General features: G+C 36.8%; 1 protein-coding gene across 1 annotated transcript in view; it reads right to left on the bottom strand.

The window, feature by feature from the left end:
• The window catches only part of sev (sevenless), a 368,918-nt gene that overhangs the window by 172,593 nt on the left and 175,613 nt on the right, over positions 1 to 20,712 (bottom strand). The window contains exons 10-14 of the mRNA XM_068226275.1: positions 19,399 to 19,705; positions 16,793 to 17,002; positions 8,108 to 8,421; positions 6,959 to 7,278; positions 4,337 to 4,537 (exon numbers count right to left, since the gene is read on the bottom strand). Of these exons, the coding sequence (XP_068082376.1) occupies positions 4,337 to 4,537; positions 6,959 to 7,278; positions 8,108 to 8,421; positions 16,793 to 17,002; positions 19,399 to 19,705 (1,352 nt within the window). The remainder of the gene's footprint in view (positions 1 to 4,336; positions 4,538 to 6,958; positions 7,279 to 8,107; positions 8,422 to 16,792; positions 17,003 to 19,398; positions 19,706 to 20,712) is intronic.

Raw genomic sequence — 20,712 nt, 5'->3', positions numbered from 1 at the left:
ATCTTGGATTCTGGAGGTCAAATGGACTGTATCGCGATTGACCTGTCTAAAGCATTCGATAGGGTGGACCATGGGAGACTACTGGCAAAAATGAGTGCAACTGGACTAGACAAAAGAGTGACTGAATGGGTTGCTATATTTCTAGAAAATAGATCTCAGAGAATTAGAGTAGGTGAAGCTTTATCTGACCCTGTAATAATTAAGAGGGGAATTCCTCAAGGCAGTATTATCGGACCTTTATGTTTTCTTATATATATAAATGATATGAGTAAAGGAGTGTAATTGGAGGTAAGGCTTTTTGCGGATGATGTTATTCTCTATAGAGTGATAAATAAGTTACAAGATTGTGAGCAACTGCAACGTGACCTCAAAAATGTTGTGAGATGGACAGCAGGCAATGGTATGTTGATAAATGGGGTTAAAAGCCAGGTTGTGAGTTTCACAAATAGGAAAAGTCCTCTCAGTTTTATTTACTGCGTTGATGGGATGAAAGTTCCTTTTCGGGATCATTGTAAGTATCTAGGTGTTAATATAAGGAAAGATCTTCATTGGGGTAATCATATAAAATGGGACTGTAAATAAAGCGTACAGATCTCTGCACATGGTTATGAGGGTGTTTAGGGGTTGTAGTAAGGATGTAAAGGAGAGTGCATATAAGTCTCTGGTAAGATCCCAACTAGAGTATGGTTCCAGTGTATGGGACCCTCACCAGGATTACCTGATTCAAGAACTGGAAAAAATCCAAAGAAAAGCAGCTCGATTTGTTCTGGGTGATTTCCGACAAAAGAGTAGCATTACAGAAATGTTGCAATGTTTGGGTTGGGAAGAATTGAGAGAAAGAAGAAAAGCTGCTCGGCTAAGTGGTATGTCTCAAGTATTATTACAATATTATAAGTCCACCTGTTCAATACAATACAATACAATACAATATTGTAATAATACTTGAGACATACGTCAACTTCAATACGGAACCAAAATGAGAATAGTCACTTGTAAGTGGTATGTTCCGAGCTGTCAGCGGAGAGATGGCGTGGAATGACATTAGTAGACAAATAAGTTTGAATGGTGTTTATAAAAGTAGGAAATATCACAATATGAAGATAAAGTTGGAATTCAAGAGGACAAACTGGGGCAAATATTCATTTATAGGAAGGGGAGTTAGGGATTGGAATAACTTACCAAGGGAGATGTTCAATAAATTTCCAATTTCTTTGAAATCATTTAGGAAAAGGCTAGGAAAGCAACAGATAGGGAATCTGCCACCTGGGCGACTGCCCTAAATGCAGATCAGTATTGATTTATTGATTATTGATTATTGTTGTTGCAATCCTTCCTGTTCCCTTGCTTATAGATACATGCAATTACTGCTTTTGTCCAATCTGAAGGTACCTTACCAACACTCCATGCTAATTTTACTCTGTGAAGCCATTTCATCCCTGCCTTCCCACTATACTTCAACATTTCAGGTCTAATTTCATCTATTCCTGCTGCTTTATGACAATGGAGTTTATTTACCATCCTTTCTACTTCCTCAAGCATAATTTCACCAACATCATTTTCCTCCTCCCCATGAGCTTGGCTGTTCGCAACACCACCAGGATGATTTCCTTTTACATTGAGAAGATGTTCAAAATAGTCCCTCCACCTCTCCAGTGATTCCCTGGGATCTATTATGAGTTCACCTGAATTACTCAAAACACTGTTCATTTCCTTTTTCCCTCCCTTCCTAAGATTCTTTATTACTGTCCAGAAAGGTTTCCCTGCTGCTTGACCTAGCCTTTCCAGGTTGTTACCAAAATCTTCCCATGACTTCTTTTTGGATTCAACAACTATTTGTTTCGCTCTGTTTCTTTCAACTTCGTACAAATCCCTGTCTGCCTCGGCCCTTGTTTGGAGCCATTTCTGATAAGCCTTCTTTTTACGTTTACAAGCTGCTCTCACTTCATCATTCCACCAAGATGTTCGCCTTTTCCCATCTAGTACAGCATCCCTGTATGCCACCCATTCACTTTCTATATCCTGAACCTGCTTACTGTCTACTGTTTGAAACTTCTCACTAATCATATCCATGTACTTCTGTCTAATTTCCTTGTCCTGATGATTTTCTACCCTTATTCGTTTGCAGACAGATTTCACTTTCTCTACCCTAGGCCTAGAGATACTTAGTTCACTACAGATCAGATAGTGGTCTGTATCATCAAAAAATCCGCAGAAAACTCATACATTCCTGACAGATTTCCTGAATTCGAAGTCTGTTAAGATATAGTCTATTATGGATCTGGTACCCCTAGCCTCCCATGTGTAGCGGTGAATAGCCTTATGCTTGAAGAATGTATTCGTAACAGCTAAACCCATACTAGCACAGAAGTCTAGCAAACGCTTCCCATTCCCATTAGCTTCCATATCTTCCCCACGTTTACCAATCACCCTTTCGTATCCTTCAGTTCTATTCCCAACTCTCGCATTGAAATCGCCCATTAGTACTATTCTATCCTTGCTGTTGACCCTGACCACGATGTCACTCAATGCTTCATAAAAGTTGTCAACTTCATCCTCATCTGCATCTTCACATGGTGAGTACACAGACACAATTCTAGTCCTAGTTCCTCCAACTGACAAATCTACCCACATCATTCGCTCATTTACGTGCCTAACAGGAACTATGTTGCGTGCAATGGTATTCCTGATAAAGAGCCCTACCCCAGACTCTGCCCTTCCCTTTCTAACATCCGTCAAGTACACTTTATAATCTCCTATCTCTTCCTCATTATCTCCCCTTACCCGAATATCACTTACTCCTAGCACATCCAAATGCATCCTCTTTGTTGACTCAGCCAGTTCTACTTTCTTTCTTCCATAAGCCCCATTAATGTTGATAGCTCCCCATCGAATTCCATTTCGTTCGCCAAGTTGTTTCCAAGGACTCCCTCGCCTGTCAAATGGGAGTGGAACTCCATTACTCCCATAGGTCCGAGGCTTGCTTAAAATGTTCTGAGCTCGGTAAATTCATGAAGCAGGATGCTACCCTACTTACACATAGTCCAAGTGAGGATCTCTCCTCTAACGGATATTCAGTATGGTCCAGATACAAGGACTTTTTATCTTGATGAACACTTGTTAATTAAAAGATGACAGTAATCTATCATTGTCCGTTGATGCTCATAAAAAGAGTAAGTTGTGAACATGCATTTAAGAAGGTGAGGATGTTATAAATACACTCCTCGTGAACACCAAAACTGGTGTGTTAAAATTATCAGTGTTGAGCTTGATGTTTCAACTATATAGTCCACTGAAAACACTTAAAAATATGCTGCATGCTCTACATATGATTGCAGTACTTGGATTATTCTTCTTTTAAAAAAATATAATGTTGGCATATTAAAGCAAGGGATATCCTGATGTTTAAGCTGTGGTAATAAATGAAGTTACAGTAGAAACAGTAAAGGCTGCTAAGCATTTGGGATTGTGGTGAACTTACAAAGCACTCAAGAAGAAGAAGAAGAAGAAGAAGAAGAAGAAGAAGAAGAAGAAGAAGAAGAAGAAGAAGAAGAAGAAGAAGAAGAAGAAGAAGAAGAAGAAGAAGAGCAGATCTCAGAAGATTGGAGAAAGTAATTCTGTATGTGTATGTATCTTCCTTATCAATAAGTGAGACTTTAAATTTTATTACTTGGGAAGTATACAGTACATTCCTTCAGAGTTAACTCATTGAACACAGTGCCCAACCATTGCCCAGGCTTCCTTATTTACTGCCATATATGTTTTTTCTTAATGAATGTATCATAACATGGTGGAAATACGTCTGACTCTCGACAGTGCTACAGTTCTTTATACTGCTGCTAGATCAATTGCCGGATAGAATACAAATGATTGTTTTGAAGAGTAGGAACAATTTCTTTGCACTTTGGTTTCCCACTCGATGCAAAAATAATAATTCATTCAGCTCAAAAGTGTCAAAGTTGTAAAACCACAAAATATGGCTAAAATTTTCAGCATACAGCAGTTAACACGTTACGAATATACCAGTGTTAAATGTATTAATATTGACAGGTCTGGGCTCAGAACAAAGGATCAAGTTTAATAAATATATCCATCATTAATGAATTTCATTGTGGTACATAAAATTCTAGATAGATCACCATAGAGGGAAGTGTAGGTGGTAAGAACAGTAGGGGGTAGACCAAGGTATGAAACAACAACAACAACAAGAACAACAACAAAAACTACAGTTCATTTATATTTATATTCATTTATATTATTTTCTATGGCAAATATTTGATGTTAGAATTACCCCACTGTTCACTAATTTATACATGCTTAGATATAAAATGTAATATACCAGCTGTTGTTTAGGGTTAGACCAATAAAGTTTTCTCCCAATCCAGTCCACTGCAATGCTGCCAACAGAATCAATCTCATGCAGTTGACCATGATCATGGCTAGTCAGATTGTACCAGTAAACATGTGTTGAGTTGGTCACCAAGTAGAGCTTATCCTCGTACCAAGCTAAGTCTGTGATGTGGTAGTCTCCACTTAGGTCCTGTAAATAAAGAACTTGTGTTCATAGTTGTTTAGATAAGATGAATATTTGTATATTAAAATGAAGACTCAATGGAGAATTACTGTACATTTATTGCAGAGTTTATAGGGAAATAAATAATATTGAGGATTGTTCAGAATTATAAAGGGAATTACAATAGGTTGAAGAAAATAATATGTAGGTTAACGGAGGCTAATCAACTGTTACAACATTTACAAACAGGAGTTTTAAAACTGAATTTGAATATACTTTGGATGAGGTAGTTATCCCAAAAGATGGCAAGTGCAAATACTTAGGTGTGAGATTTGAAAGTAATTTGCACTGGAAGGGTCATGTGGATGACATTGTTGGGAAAGCATACAGATCGTTACATGTCATAATGAGGCTACTTAAAGGATGCAACAAAGAATTAAAAGAGAAAAGTTACTTAAGTATGGTTTGTCCATTATTGGAATACCATGCAAACAATGTTTGGGATCCTCACCAAGAATACCTAATAAAAGAAATAGATAGTGTGCAGAGGAAAGCAGCAAGATTTGTAACAGGGGATTTCAGGAGAAAGAGTAGTGTATCAGAAATGTTAAAGGAACTTGGGTGGGAAACTTTCAGTAAGAGAAGGGAGAAAACTAGACTTATAGGATTACTGTATATAGAGTCTATACAGGGTAAGAAGCATGGGGAGATATTCGTGAGAGGCTTCAGTTGGAAAATAATTATATCGGCAGGACTGACCACAAGTATAAAATTAGAAGGAATTTTAGCAGAAGCGATTGGGGTAAATTTTCATTCATTGGGAAGGGCATGAAGGAGTGGAACAATTTACCAGGGGTAGTGTTTGATCCTTTTCCAAAATCTGTACAGATATTCAAGAAGAGAATAAACAGCAACAGAGAAAATAAATGAAATGTTAGAGGGCATTCGACCAGTGCAGGTTATTGTAAATACAAAAATGTGTGTGAATAAATTAATTCCATCCCCTGTCTAAGGAGTTTGGACAGCCAAAGTAGGGGACTGCCTGTAGGGGTGAAGTACAGTGGGGACTTCGAGGGCCCTGGGACCGCTACGGTAGCTGTGAAGGCCCATCAGGAACTCTGAAAAGTGGTGGCAAAAGGGGGCTCTGGTTAAGACGCAGCAGGTTGTTATGCTACTTAGGTTCCAAAATGGGTAAAAAGTAAATAAATAAATGCAATGTAAATTTTAATCTTATACCAGTTGTATAGTATTATTTGAAGTAATTCCACATACTGTATATGAATTGACTATATTTGTAAGTACAGGAGATATTATGAGTAGAATTTTGTAAACAATATAAATTTAGTAAGGATGAGCTGTGTGTTTAATAGAAAAAATTGTTAGCGTAAATTGTATAATATTGTACTGTATTCTAGGAAAATTTTCTTCTCTTGTTAATCTAAAATTTAGTGCTTGACAATAATGTATTTTAGTGTACCATTTGCCACCAAGGTAGACACCTCATTTGCAAATAAAGAGATTTTGATTTTTGAGTAAATAAAAGATAGATTCTTTGAGAGTCGACAGTAGTTTTTAATCTTCCAAAGAAAGATTTTTATAAGTGTTTCTCTTGTTGTCTCATTGATATAATGAGGTGTAACGAAATCATGATCGTGAAACTACACAATATCATAACAAAATATGATTTAATATAATAACAATGCCAAAATGATTCCACAATTAAATGTTTATAACACTTTGCTTGCATTGTAGCCTCAGATTTGAGGAATAATTAATGCATGGGCTAGTGTATGGAACTAGGTAAATAAATGGTACACTTTCTCTGAACTCAGCATTATTTGTCACCTATTTCCTATAAAGAAGTAGACATAATAGTAAATGTAAACATTACAGTTTCATAATTATGTTATAAACATAACATTTTGTTTAATATATATAAATTTTCTGTATAGATTTCAGCATTAAGTCTGCAAGCCTCTCTGAATTAACTATGTGCTTCCACAATCCCCTATCTGCAACTAGCTCTGTGACCTCATTTAGTTCCATACCTCTTATCTTTAAGTCCTTAAAACTGAGTCTAACCATTGTCACCATGGTCTCCCTCTACTTCTCTTACCCTTCATGATCAAGTCCATTATTCTACTATGTAACCTATCCTCCTCTAGTTGTCTCATGCGACCCTGCTACTTCAGCTGGTTTCTGCTCATTGATTTCAAACTTTGCTTTATCCCCTCATTCCAAATACCTTCCTGCCATTCTTCCCATCTATTTGCACCAGCAATCATTTTCCTACCTACATTCTGTTTAAAGAAAACAATGTTTACATTAGGCTGTAACAAGATATTCTCTTGATCACTCCTCCAAAGAGCAGGGATGTAATGTTGCCAATTATATGAACAGGGTATGTATTAAGAGGTAATACAACAGAAGAATGAATGATTAGCTTACCTTGAGATTAGATTTATGTAGGAGAGTCTCAACATTCTCTCCAGTGACATCTGATTTCAGTAGCCCTTCGGAAGAAGACCAGAGAATGGAAGCATACTTTCCATCTTTAGGGATGCGTAGGGTCTTGCCCCGAAACTCAGATGACCAGGGTCCAATACCTGAACTGGTGTAGGCAGCAGCCTTGATCACATATTCTGTATTCTCTTTTAAATTCTGGATTGTGTATGATGTAGCATTGATATCACGTTTATAAATGGTAACACCCAATTGTTCATCGTGCACACGGACTTCGTATGACCAATTCTGCCACGCTCCTTTACCTGTTCAAAACAATTTACATTATGGTCACTTACAGAAAAGAGTCACAAACGTAATAACACATAATAACATAATAACACATAATAACGTAATAACACTGAATAGTGATACTCTCTTTGAATTACATGCTGTACATTTGTTTCCCAATGAAATGTAACAAAATCTGGTCAAGGAAAATGGGTACAAATCAATGAAAACAAGACATGGATTGTTGAAAATTATAGTAATTATGTTAATAGATGGTTAGTTGAAAATCCATCCCCAATCTCCTCAAAATTAATTTTACCTCTCAATTGTATAGAACTGTGACCAACGTGCTCTCATCTTCATGCATTATAGGTGTATTAGTCAGTACAAGCTCGTTAGTAATCGAATAAAAACATGTGGCACCACAATGCATCTTAAGAAGTTCAACAGTTCAATAGGTAATGTTGTGGAAATTGACTCCAATTTCATGTTCATAACACTTATTTCCCACTGGACAATACCTTCAGCAGCAGCAGCAGCAGCAGACTTTGTTTCTTGGCTACTAATTTAATCCCTTAGACAATAATTGTAATTATTAAAATTAATAATGCCTGTGCTTGCAACTTCTGAGTTTTATTTTGCCAATTAATGTGAAAATAGGATTCATCATGACACAGAATGGAGTTAGGATCAATTTTTCTGTAATGCATTTGAATCACAATCTATCACAAAATATATTCTTGGCTATAGGATCACCTAGCTGAAGTTCTGTACTGTAGAAATGTTACCAGATTTAATAGCCTGTGTAATTCTCTAATTTTACATTATGTCTTAAATAGCTAAGAAATTACAGATTATAATTACCTTGGCCTCCCACAAGATGTGGTACCTGCCAGGATGTTTTGGCAAGCTCAGTTCCAAAGATAGCTTGTACGTTGATGGGAGGGTTGACAGGTATAGGCACAGGCTGTGATGTAGGCAAGTTGACACTAACACTAGTAAATGACCTATCAGACAAGGATGGTAATGTGTTGTGGTAGTAGGTTAAATTGTGGTACTCCTCCATCATCACTTCTTTGCCATTGGTCCAGTAAAACAAACCATTTGCTGTAGCAATGGATAGCACCTCACGGAACATAGGCTGCTGGGTATTAGCTCTGAAGTCCACTACTTCACGCCTGGAATGTTAAAACAATAGAGAGTTGCTCATAATAACAATGTCAGAAATATTCAAGGCTCATGAAAATGTGGTAGGATGACATTAAAGCCAGAAGAAGGGATTCACTGCATTCTCCTTCTACTTTCTGCAATAATGATACTTTCCTCTTAGTATTACTGTGGCTATCATAATATTAACTGATGTATGGAATAAAGGTAAATATTTCCCTTTCTTCCTTACATTTAAATCTTCAAAAGTTCTTCCTGTTGATTGAAATGCAATCTGAGTTAACCACTGTCCTTGTAAGTTATTTGTTAAATCAAATAGTGTATATTTAAGATAAACTTAAATATTATAAACAAGTCCTCTGTACATCGGGGCCAATGATAAGGAGTAAGTAACATGATTATGTTATATTAATTCATTTCATCTTCCATCTCTCGTTACTTACACTTAGTTTTTTAAATTTTAAATTCAGACAAAACAATAACCATTACTACAAAGAGCTTTACCACCAGCCCTGAGTTGACTTTAAATTCTGAAGCTTCAATGTATGTACTATTTGAGAAATGCATATCAAAGACCTAACAATCTTTCATCAAGAAATACTTTAAATCAAGAGTGCTATTCACAACAGTGATCATTTAAGATTTTATAAAGCACAACTGTTCCCAAGAACATTATCAAGAGTTTAATGGACAATTCAACTGATTTTTCATCCATCATACGACTTATAAATTTTAACAAAATTTGCTAAGATTGTATTTTAAATGTCGTACCATACATCAATGTTTTTTATTGTGTCTTGCCAATTTTTATAATATCTATTTTGTATTCCAATATATTAATGTTAATTGTCCGCCTATGTAGCGTAACGGTTAGTGTTAATAACTGGCAACCTCGGGGGCCTGGGTTCGATTCCCGGTACTGCCAGAAATTTAAGAATGGCAGGAGGGCTGGTGTGTGGTTGAAATGGTACATGCAGCTCACCTCTAATGGGGATGTGCCTGAAAAGAGCTGCACCACCTCGGCATGAGGACACGAGTTTGCATTTGTCCTCCTCCGTAGCGTAACGGTTAGTGTTATTAGCTGCCATCCTCGGGGGCCCGGGTTCGATTCCCGGTACTGCCAGAAATTCAAGAATGGCAGAAGGGCTGGTATGTGGTTCAAATGATGCAGCTCACCTCTATTGGAGGTGTGCCTAAAAAGAGCTGCACCACCTCAGGATGAGGACACGAATTTACTTTTTTTTTTAATGCTAGGGGCTTTACGTCGCACCGACACAGATAGGTCTTATGGCGACGATGGGATAGGAAAGGCCTAGGAGTTGGAAGGAAGCGGCCGTGGCCTTAATTAAGGTACAGCCCCAGCATTTGCCTGGTGTGAAAATGGGAAACCACGGAAAACCATCTTCAGGGCTGCTGATAGTGGGATTCGAACCTACTATCTCCCGGATGCAAGCTCACAGCCGCGCGCCTCTACGCGCACGGCCAAGTCGCCCGGTACGAATTTACTTACTTAATGTTAATTTATTATAGCTGATGATGTCCCAAAGGGGAGGAAACATGAACTAATATAATAAATTATAAATTTTATTGAATAGGCGGACCACTTGTTTATAGTATTTAAGTTTATCTTAAATATTCACTATTTGATATATAGTCAATACAGGATTATTATTATTAGAAATGAAGCTGTTAAAGCTTGTTACATGTAAAGTTATTTATTAATGAAAATAATTTTGAAAAGAATAACATAATGCAAGATCAAACAGAAATGAAGAAGCTAAATTTAAAACACTAGGCTGATTTTTGTGACCACGAGTTTGAGAGAACGGCTGAACCGATTGACATCGTAAAGCATTCTGACAATAGCTCTTGGCCTGTAGATTTGCAGAGTGTCTAAAAGCATAAACATTTCTTCATCATGACACAGAATGGAGTTAGGATCAATTTTTTCTGTAATGCATTGCCATATAGTTTTAAATTATTAAAGAAAAATGTAGCATTCTGATTATCCAAAGCAATCACCAGTACTTCAAGGCCACCTGAACCGTGAGAGCGCTGAGGCATGTGGCATGATGAAGGGGGCAAGCATGCACGCGTAGTCGGTCTTCTTGGTCAGCTGTACTTCGGCTTCCAGCCTGTGTTGTGATAAGTCTCTTGCTGAGAAGAAGCTATTCATTATAATTTTACTGTCTCTTCTGTAGTTCTCCCTATATTTGCTAACTTGAAGTGATTCAGGATAAATTTAAACATTTCCTTCTCCATGTCTTCTCTTCCTATATTTGTTAGCTTCAGTGATTTAAGAGATATTTTAACTCTGAAGCTGTGAACTTCTTCCATTCCAGTAGTCAGTGAAGTGAGTCGATCCTTCATGTCATACTAATGTGCTAATTTTTAATTCTGATTTGGCCAACATAGTATTCATAACAAACCACGAACAATTTTCAGTTATTAATGAAATCGTTGAAGTGCTCCAACAAAACTACACAAATGTCAAGAATGCACTTTTCATTGATGGTCCCAGGGGCACTAGAAAAACATTTAGGACATATGATTCAAAAGTGCTTCAATTTAGGGCTTCATGATATATCAGTGAATTGGACAGAAATAGTCACTCTTCTGCTGCTCAGTAGTTGAACGGTGCACATTACATTCAAAATTCCTCTAAATTTAAATTTCATTGCCTGGATTAAAATTAAATTCCAAAGCAGCCAACGATATTCAATTAGCATGACTCAATATGGGATAAAACCCAAAAGGCAAAGAGTCATTCATTAATATGTGTGAATCATCTTCTAAATAGGTAATGACATTCTGTTCCTTCTGGTGGGATAATTATTGTTCTTGGGGGAGATATCTTAAAGGTTTTACCTGTTTTACCTTATGCTTACTGTCAAACAGTGATTTATTTATAATTGTATTAAATACTCACCTCTTTGGCCGCGTACATACTGTAAAATTATGCAGGCAAAAAAAAAAAAGGAATTCGCTAAGAAATCAGTAATGACGACTACCTCTCTGTAGATGGTGATGGGTCAAATGTTAGTTAACTATCAGTTAGAATTTTAGCACATCATGATATCATGACTGAAATTTTCTAGCAAAATGTTCAATTCTGCAAAAGATGTCAGCATTTTTGCAAAAGTTGCCATTTGTAATTAATTTTAAAGAAATTGGGCTTATACCAATTCAAAACCATACACTAGTGTCAACAGATTAATACTGAAGATGAAAGCTGGCTACTTCAATTTCCTACATAATTCTTTATTTCCTTGGAAGTAATGGGTTGCCTCCACATATTCTTCTAAAAATATTGGAGCCATAGTTATGCTCCTTAGAAATCTGAACATTTCCCAACAGCTCCTAAACAAAACCAGATTAGGGACTAATTGTAAGAAGTATGTACAAAAATTGTTTAGATTTGGAAATAATAAGTGGAGATAAAGCTGGGCAGAGAGCTCTAATCCCTTGAATTGACTTAACAACATTCGATAACACACTTCCATTTTCATTCAACAGGCATCAATTTCCAGTTTCTTTGGCATTTTGTATCATGATAAATAAACCTCATGGGATGTGAAGGTTTCTATTTAACTCAGCCAGCTTTTAGCCATGGCCAGTTAAATGTTGCAATATCAAGAGAGCGATATTTTAAAGTTGTAATAGTGCCAAAAAGTAACTGTACAAGGAATGTACTGAGCAAGTAGCTGTGTGGTTTGGGTCACATTGCTATCAGCTTGCATTTGAGAGATAGTGGGTTCAAACCCCACTGTTGGCAGCTCTGAAGATGGTTTTCTGTGGTTTCCCATATTCACACCAGGCAAATGCTGGGGTTGTACCTTAATTAAGGCCATGGTCGCTTCCTTTCCACTTTTACATCCCATTTTCTATCCCATTGTTGCCACAAGGCCTACCTGTGTCGGTGCGACGTAAAGAAAATTATAAAGAAATAAAGTAGGTACAAGGAAAGTCATATATATGATGAAATCCTTCAATAAATATTTAGCCCATTGACCATCATATCTTGATGGGTTTCAGCTAGTAAATAATATTGCTCATGTTAAATAGATATAAGTAAAGTTTGGTCTTGATTCTTTGTTGTCCAGCATCAACAAACTCACTTTATTTTTCCAGTGTATTCATTACACTCAACTGAAGGACAGATAGGTTGACCATTGTAATACAGAGGGACATCCAATCCTCCCATGTCAAGATAATTATATAAGCCTGTTACTGGTATCTCTATTTGAATAATGTCAAAAATTAAAATTTCTACACCTTTCCATAACCAGAACATACTTGCAATACACGTCTTCCTGTAGGTGACCTGTTGACTGTCAGCTGCAGATCTTTGACAACAGAGGTGTTATGAAACTGATGTGTTTTATTTTTAATAGACAACATTATGGGTTACGTATGTAATGTCATTGCTCGTGATTGAAGATCTGATAGCAGGAACATAATAGATGGTGAAGAATATGTTCTCTAATTCTTTTGAACATTATAATAGTATTCCAAAAAGTCCTTGGCCTATCAAATGAAAGTAGGACTCCATCATCCCCATAGGTCCTGAGGCTTTGTTGCACCTTCCGAGTGTGCTTGGTAAATTTCTGTGAAGTAAGATGCTACCCTATTTACACATAGTCCCCGAGATAAATTCTCGTAGCCACCCAAGCACAAAGAGGACACTGAGGGTGAGAGAAGTAGAAGGATTCGAACGTGATGATGGTTAGTTTTTAATGATTTAATGGAATTAAATGTGGTGACAGAGCTAGTTGCAAATAGAGGATTGAGGAGGCATTTAGTTAATTCACTGAAGCTTGCAGACTGAAATCTGAAAGGCATACCGGTAACAGTGTTTGATGGTATGAATGTACAATATTATCTTGTGTTACATTAGGGACTAAATTTAGCAGTCTAGCTTAAGCCAGTAAGGAGGACGGACGTATCGTGTGGCGTGCGCCTGCTGAGTGGAGTGGAGTAGGAGTGAGGAAGCGGTCGGCAAGGAGATAGATACGATGAATTGGGTAGATGTAGAGGCTATAAGGAAAGTAGTAAAAGAAGTAATACAGGAGGTATGTCCGTTTGAGAAATTAAAGAAGATGCTTCAAGAACAAGTCCAGGAGCAAGAAAAGACGAGACAGTGGATCCAGGATTATATGAAAAATACGAAGGCGATGATAGAAGGCAGCGAGAAAGAACTGGTGTCACTAAGAGAGAAAATAAAAAATATGGAAGAAGAGATGGTAAACCTAAAGAAAGAAATTGAAGTCTGCAGACAGGAGCGTAAGAAGAAATCCATATTTATTTATGGGGTGGAGGAAGAAAAGGCTGAATCCATAGTGGACATTATTTACAAAGTGGTGGATGTTATACAAAAAAAAAATGAAAATAAATTTCAGTGAGGTAGATATAGACAATGTGGAGAGAGTTGGCAAGGTGGGAGGACACAGGCCCATAAAAGTGTCGCTGCTATCTTCATTGATGGCAGATATAGTGATAAGGAACGCTGGTAATCTACAGTGTGAGAACATTAAGAGAGATTTCGGAAGAGAAGAGAGTAGGAATTTTAAAATTCTCAAGAAACATTTTGTGAAAGCAAAAATTCAGGGATTGAAAGCGTATATTAGTGGTCAGATACTTGTGGTGAGCGACAGGAATTGGACCCGAAAGTGGTCAATATCGAAACTGAAATTAATGGATGAGAGTTTGAGGCAAGAAGAAACTAGCAGGGCTGAGAGTTCGAGGCAAAAAAGTTTGAGGCAAGAAGAAATAAGCAGGGCTGAGAGATTGAGGCAAGAAGAAACTACCAGGAATGTTGTGAGGCAAGAAGAAAAAAGCAGGGCTGACAGTTTGAGGCAAGAAGAAACTACCAGGGCTGATGTACATACTGCAAAGGAAGGAACACTGAGTAGATGGGGTTCCTGGGAAGAGATCATAAAAAGAGCTGAAGAAAAAGGAAATGCAAGGAGGATGGAAGTAGCCAGGAAATTAATGGACGAACTAGTGTCGGAGGTCTGCGCGAGGGAAGAAGAAGAATCACAGGGGAAGACAAGTGGACAGAATCGGAGCGAGAATAATGGTTTGAGGGAGGAAGCAGAAGTAAGAAGTGCCGTGTTTAAAGGGAGAAGCTTGAGTTTGAAGGAGCTATGGGACAAAAAGGGAAAAATGGAAGGAATAATTACGAGAAGTAAAAAGTCAAGTAACAGTAGTAAGTAACATAGTTTGCCTATGGATGGATGATAAGAGAGGAAGTGTAGTTTATGGTGGTGTCTGTATGCGTGTACTTACCCAAGAAATGGTGCATGTATGTGTAATATAATTGCAATTGAAGTGATGGTGTCTTTAGGTAAAAGATGGATGGATTAATTGTATGGTATTCATTCAAGTGATGATATGACGACTGGATTTGAAGTGTTAAGAATGGAAGGTGATGATGAGGGATGAATGATAAGAGAGGTAGCGAAGCTTAAATGGTATTGATGATAAGAGAGCGTAGTTTAGATGGTATTTATTCAAATGATGGTGTCTGTATATATGGATGAAAGATAAGAGAGGTAACGAGGTGATAAGGTGTTTTTAAGTGTATTGTAATTGTATGGTATTTATTCAAGTGTCTTTAGGTACAAGATGGATGAATTGTGGAGTCCGATAGATGGATGATAAGAGAGGTAGCGAAGTTTAGATGAGGGATGGAAATGAGGAGAGGTAAAGAAGTTTAGATGGTATTATTCAAGTGATGGTGTCAGTATGTGTATTCCAATTGTTGAAGTAAATGTGGCCTGGAAAATGATGGATGGTTGTGGAGTTCGATAGATGGATGATGTGTAGTATAATTGTTATTGAAGTGATGGTGTTTTTAGGTAAAAGATGGATGGATTAATTGTACGGTATTTATTCAAGTGATGATATGATGACTGGACTGGAAGTGTTAAGAGGGATGATGATAAGACAGGTAGCGAAGTTTAAATGGTATCGATGATAAGAGAGGTAGTGAAGTTCAGATGGTATTTATCCAAGTGATGGTGTCTGTATATATGGACGAAGGATAAGAGAGGTAACGAGGTGATAAGGTGTTTTTAAGTGTATTGTAATGGTATGGTATTTATTCAAGTGTTTTTAGGTATAAGATGGATGAATTGTAGAGTTCGATAGATGAATGATAAGAGAGGTAGTGAAGTTTAGATGATGGATGGAAATGAGGAGAGGGAACGAAGTGTAGATGGTATTTATTCAAGTGATGGTGTCTGTATGTGTATGGTTTGTGGAGTTCGATAGATGGATGATAAGAAAGGTAGTAAAGTTTAAATGGAGGACTCTAATTGAAGTGTTAAGTATGAAAGGTGATGATGGATGGATGATAAGAGAGACAGCACAGTTTAAATGGTATTGATAAGTGATTCATTAATTAATGGTAGATCGGTAAGCAAAGTTGGTTGTATATGATTATTTAAATTAGAGTAAGAATGGTTGTATAAAACGAGCAGGAACAGATAAGTAGTGCAGTGATAAATTTGCAATGTGTGCAGAATACGTTGTAGCAGAATGTGTGTGCGACGGAAGTATGGAATCAGCAACTCAGAGGGAGTCAAGTAGAGGAAATGTAGGAGGAATGGAATGTGCAAAGGTTCGCGTGTTTACACAGCAGGGGCACGAAGGTCTGTGACATACATAATACAGCTTAAATTGCATATTCTGGGAAAACAATAGAAATATTGTTCTATTCATTTTTGTTTATTCCGTACATTATTTTCTTTTCTTTTTCTGTACAGCACATAGAGTGTGATATGTATTTTTTTTTTTTTTTTTACAGTTCATAGAGTGTGAATTTTGGCTTAGGCTGGACATTGTTATTTTCTCTTTAATGGATCAAATAGGTATTCTTACTGTAGATCTGAGAAAATAATAATAAATAAATAAATAAAGACTAAATTTAGGCTATTCATGCAAGAATTACATGGCTTTACCAAAGATATCAAAGGAGATTTACAGTTCATTATTCTATCTTCACTGTACTTAATAAAGTCCATAATGCTGTTGCGCCTGCAGAAATAGCTACACGATGATGTTGTCAGAGAAATACTGACCTATAGCACATGAATCATTGAGAACGTGAATTCTTTGGTACAACATGTATGATATTAAACCTTGGTTACAAGACCTTACTGGCCAAAGTTCTAAGCCAAAATATTTCACATAGTTGTTTTCACAGGTGCCACAACAATAAATTTCATGCTCTCTGCTATTAATATGGAACATTTCAAATTGTATTGCTGATGGCTAATTCATGGTTGAAAGTGGCTGGTTTACTATCATAAGTGTATACTGCTATACTTTCATCAAGCTTTCCAATATTCAATAATGTAAAAATCTCATTATCCTCACCCATCAAGTGAAACCGAGATGACAGTGTTCTTAGTGTGGTTGGCTACCAACAGCCGAAAATTTGTATGGTCCACTGTAAAAGCTCCCAGGTTAGGGTCCTCCAGGATAATGTCTGGCGAGACCTCATGTTTTACTCCATTACTGATATCAGCCAGGTCCAATCGATAAAGTCCAGGTCTTATAGAGCCCTGCATCACCCAGAATAGGTATCTGTAAGGACAAGTAAACCATGTAATTTACACAATTTTATATTTTTAGCTAGTTACATATGAATTAATGTTTTTAAAAAAATTACTTGCCTAGTATGCCAAGGATGAGTTCATTGTAGTTCTCTCCTACATAAATTATCTATATTATTTATAAGTTGGAACAATAAGCATGGTGAATTCTGTACAGTCTGATACCTAAGTCATCATCCCTTCTCTCCCCCTATGGCACTGCAGCCCTCTTGGGCTTGACTTACCAAGCTAGTCTGAAAACCTGCAGGATATGAGGTGATGCGTGATCAGCATGACAAATCCTCTCAGCTGCTACTCTTGGCTTTTTAAATCAAAGCTGCTATCTCACCATCAGATAACTTCTCAATTGTTCTTATGTAAGCTGAGTGGACCTCTAACCCGCCCTCTGACCCAGGTAAAAAATCCCTGACCTGGCCAGAAATCAAACCTGGGACCCCAGGATATCATTTTAATACTATTTTTCAAATTGAAATATGTATCAGACATAACTTGTACTATGAAAAATATATCCACGCTTTAAAAAGTACAATTTAAAACTGTATCATAATTATTATGTAAAAATGACTTTGGTATCATACCAGCCCACAGTCATGACATTTTTACAGTCTACACTGTGGGGCTAGCATGATACGATAGTCATTTTTATAAAAGTCCTTTAAATTGTGCTTGATAAATCATGGATCTATTTTCACAATTTAAGTTATGTCTGATTTATCTTTCAATTTAATAGAAAAACTAGCATTAAAATCAAACTATTATAAAAACAAATTACATAATGATTTTGTAAACAAGAAATTAATAATAATAATGTTATTTGTTTTACGTCCCACTAACTACTTTTTAAGGCTGGGAAGGGCTCTAAATTTGATGAATACAAATTATTATGATACTGATGAAACCCCTGCTGAATACGGAATATGGGGTACTGTCTGACTGTGGATCTCTATTACAGTTCTCCCTAACTGGCCAAGATTCTGATTACCAATCGCACAGATATGTTCTGCACTGTGCATCCCAATAGGGCAGATATCTGAACAAGAAACTCAAGAAGGGGAAGATAGCAGCATTCCAGTGAGATAAATTGATGGCAATAAAATGGAAAGACATAAGAGGCATCTGCATCCTATCTACTATCCATTATGCAGAAATGGAAAGACATGGAGGATGGAAAAATAAAAGGAGTTGTGAAACTAAAATCTATGTTCACATATAATGAAACAATGGGGGTTGTTGATAAAGTAAATCAACACAATGCTAGTAACCCACTGTCACAAAAGAAGTTTCCTAAGATTTTTTCATCTCTTAATACTAGCAGTATGAAATGCATTTGTCCTCTTCAAAAAACATGCAGGAAAGAAGGATGCATAACACCAAAGAGAGGAATTTTCTCCAAAAGCAGTAGGTCGTCCATCAGCAAGAGTAACCCCAATGTGACTTAGTGGCTGCCATTTTCCTTCAGCGATTCTTCCAACATTAACAAAAGAGGATGTGCAGGGTGTGTAGCAGTGTGTGCAGTGCTCAAAGGAAAAAGGCACAAAGGGAATCCAGATACATGTGTAAGGATTGCAATATTGCATTGCACGTTGATCTTGTTTCAGGGCATTTTACACAGGCACAAACATAAAAATAACATATTTCTTCTTTAATATGGTATTGAGTGTCATGATGCCTTAATTGTCAACTGTTTATTGCTGAAATGTTTCATCTCTATTTTACATGTGAATTAAAGAAGAACCCATAAATAATATCACGAGTATACTTGGGATTTTAACCACACCTGGGCGACTGGAGTGGGACATAGATGATGTTGATGATGACTCGGGATTTTAAAACAGGGACTTCTTTCTGTGTCATTATTAAGTACTTTAAGTGCTTTAATTGTTACCAGTGTCACTGTATTTCAATAAATATTCCATTTTAACAATTTAAAAAATAGGTAAAATGAATCAGTCTTGAGATCAGAAATCCTCACCATTAAATCCAATCCAGCCTATTTGCTCCTTTAATTCATATAATTATGGACAGAACAATTGCACAAAACCTGAATTTGTTGATGATTATGAAAAATATGGAAATAACAACTATCCATTATTGTGTAATCTGAAGTAAGAACTATGTTAATACAGGTGAACAGTGTAAGAAAATATTTTGTCATATTACTGGGTCATTTTGTTATTAGTTTGTATTTATAACAACTAATTATAAAATCACTTCTGAACTATGCTATATTTGAAGAATGTTAATATGTCAGAGCCAATGTACAGAATTCTGAAATATGTGGATCTACAAATTTCCCTATGTTGATGGCTTTAGGAGATGGATTAAAAAAACCTATTCATATGATCAAACTTAGCTTAAAGAACTCACCCATTGTAGGGATCAACCTCAATGTGAAGTGGTCGTGTTAAAAATCCAGCCATGGCAATTGTAAGACCACGTCCATCCAGCCCGCAACGGGCCACTTGCCACATTGGTCCTGTAGAGTGGTTGACCTGCCCCAGCATGTACAGTTGATCATTGAGCCAGTCAACACTGAGGTCCAGAGGTTTAAAGTTGGTATGGGATGGAGTAAGAATTGTACTACGACCCCCAGTTCGACCCAGATCAACGGATAAGACATATCCTTGTGAATCGGACACGAACAACTTCCGTTTGTTGACATGGATTGCCACTCCTGAGAAACAGAAAAATGTTCATACAAGAAAATCTCTTCATATTGACAGACCATGGATGTAATTTAGTCTGACGTTTAGAACCAAGAAATAATATAGGCCTTATCTAGTACTTGGTTTAAAACATAGAAAGTGAATATCTGCAGATGAATAAGGATGAATAACTTCAGGGTAAAGAATGGATAACCAATGAATAGTTCGAAAGAATAGACAGTAAAAGGATCCAGGATACTGATGGAGTAAGAATAACATACAGCAAGAGAATCTCTTGAAACAACAGTGTGTAAAGACTGGAAAATAAGCACATTTTGATGCAATAATACACTCAGAGCAGCTTGTAAATACACTGTCCAAAAGAATCATTGGAACACATATTTGAACATTTGCCATACTGCATAGAACAATAATTGACAACTAACATTGCTACCAGATATTACCTATATAATTTATAGTTAAATTATACAATAAAACATCATTAATTGATTTTCATTCATTTTTACAAAACAAACTAAATGTCTGAACAGTGTCAAAAACAAAGTTGGAATGGCCACTCAACCAGTTTGATTTCCTTCCAAGTTTGAGAGCATTTCTCACAGCCTGAAATCTACATGGCATACTCCGTACAAGTCTACGAAAGTCACGCTGCAGTATCGGTGAGAGCCTGTGAGAGTTCCTGGAGAGTCTGTAGTGCAACAACACAACCATAAACATGTCCCACGTGTGCTGTATGGGATTCAAGTTGGGACTCACCGCTGGCCATTTCATCATTTGAATGTGAAGTCTTCTCAAGACGACTCTGGTTTTGCTCACTACATTCGCCCAGGTATTATTGTGCATGAGAAGTAATTCAGGGCCAACACCTTATGCAGTGTGATTATTAATGTTATGTAATAAAATATGAATAAAATAAAATTGCCCCACTTTGTAATAACCCTCGGGTTACCACATAAGATATGTCCTGCTGTTGGGCAATCACCTTGTAATTAACTGATTGATTACACATACAATA

This window comes from Anabrus simplex, chromosome 1 (assembly GCF_040414725.1).
Source record: "Anabrus simplex isolate iqAnaSimp1 chromosome 1, ASM4041472v1, whole genome shotgun sequence".
NCBI lineage: Eukaryota > Metazoa > Arthropoda > Insecta > Orthoptera > Tettigoniidae > Anabrus > Anabrus simplex.
This window is presented reverse-complemented; position numbering and strand designations above follow the sequence as displayed.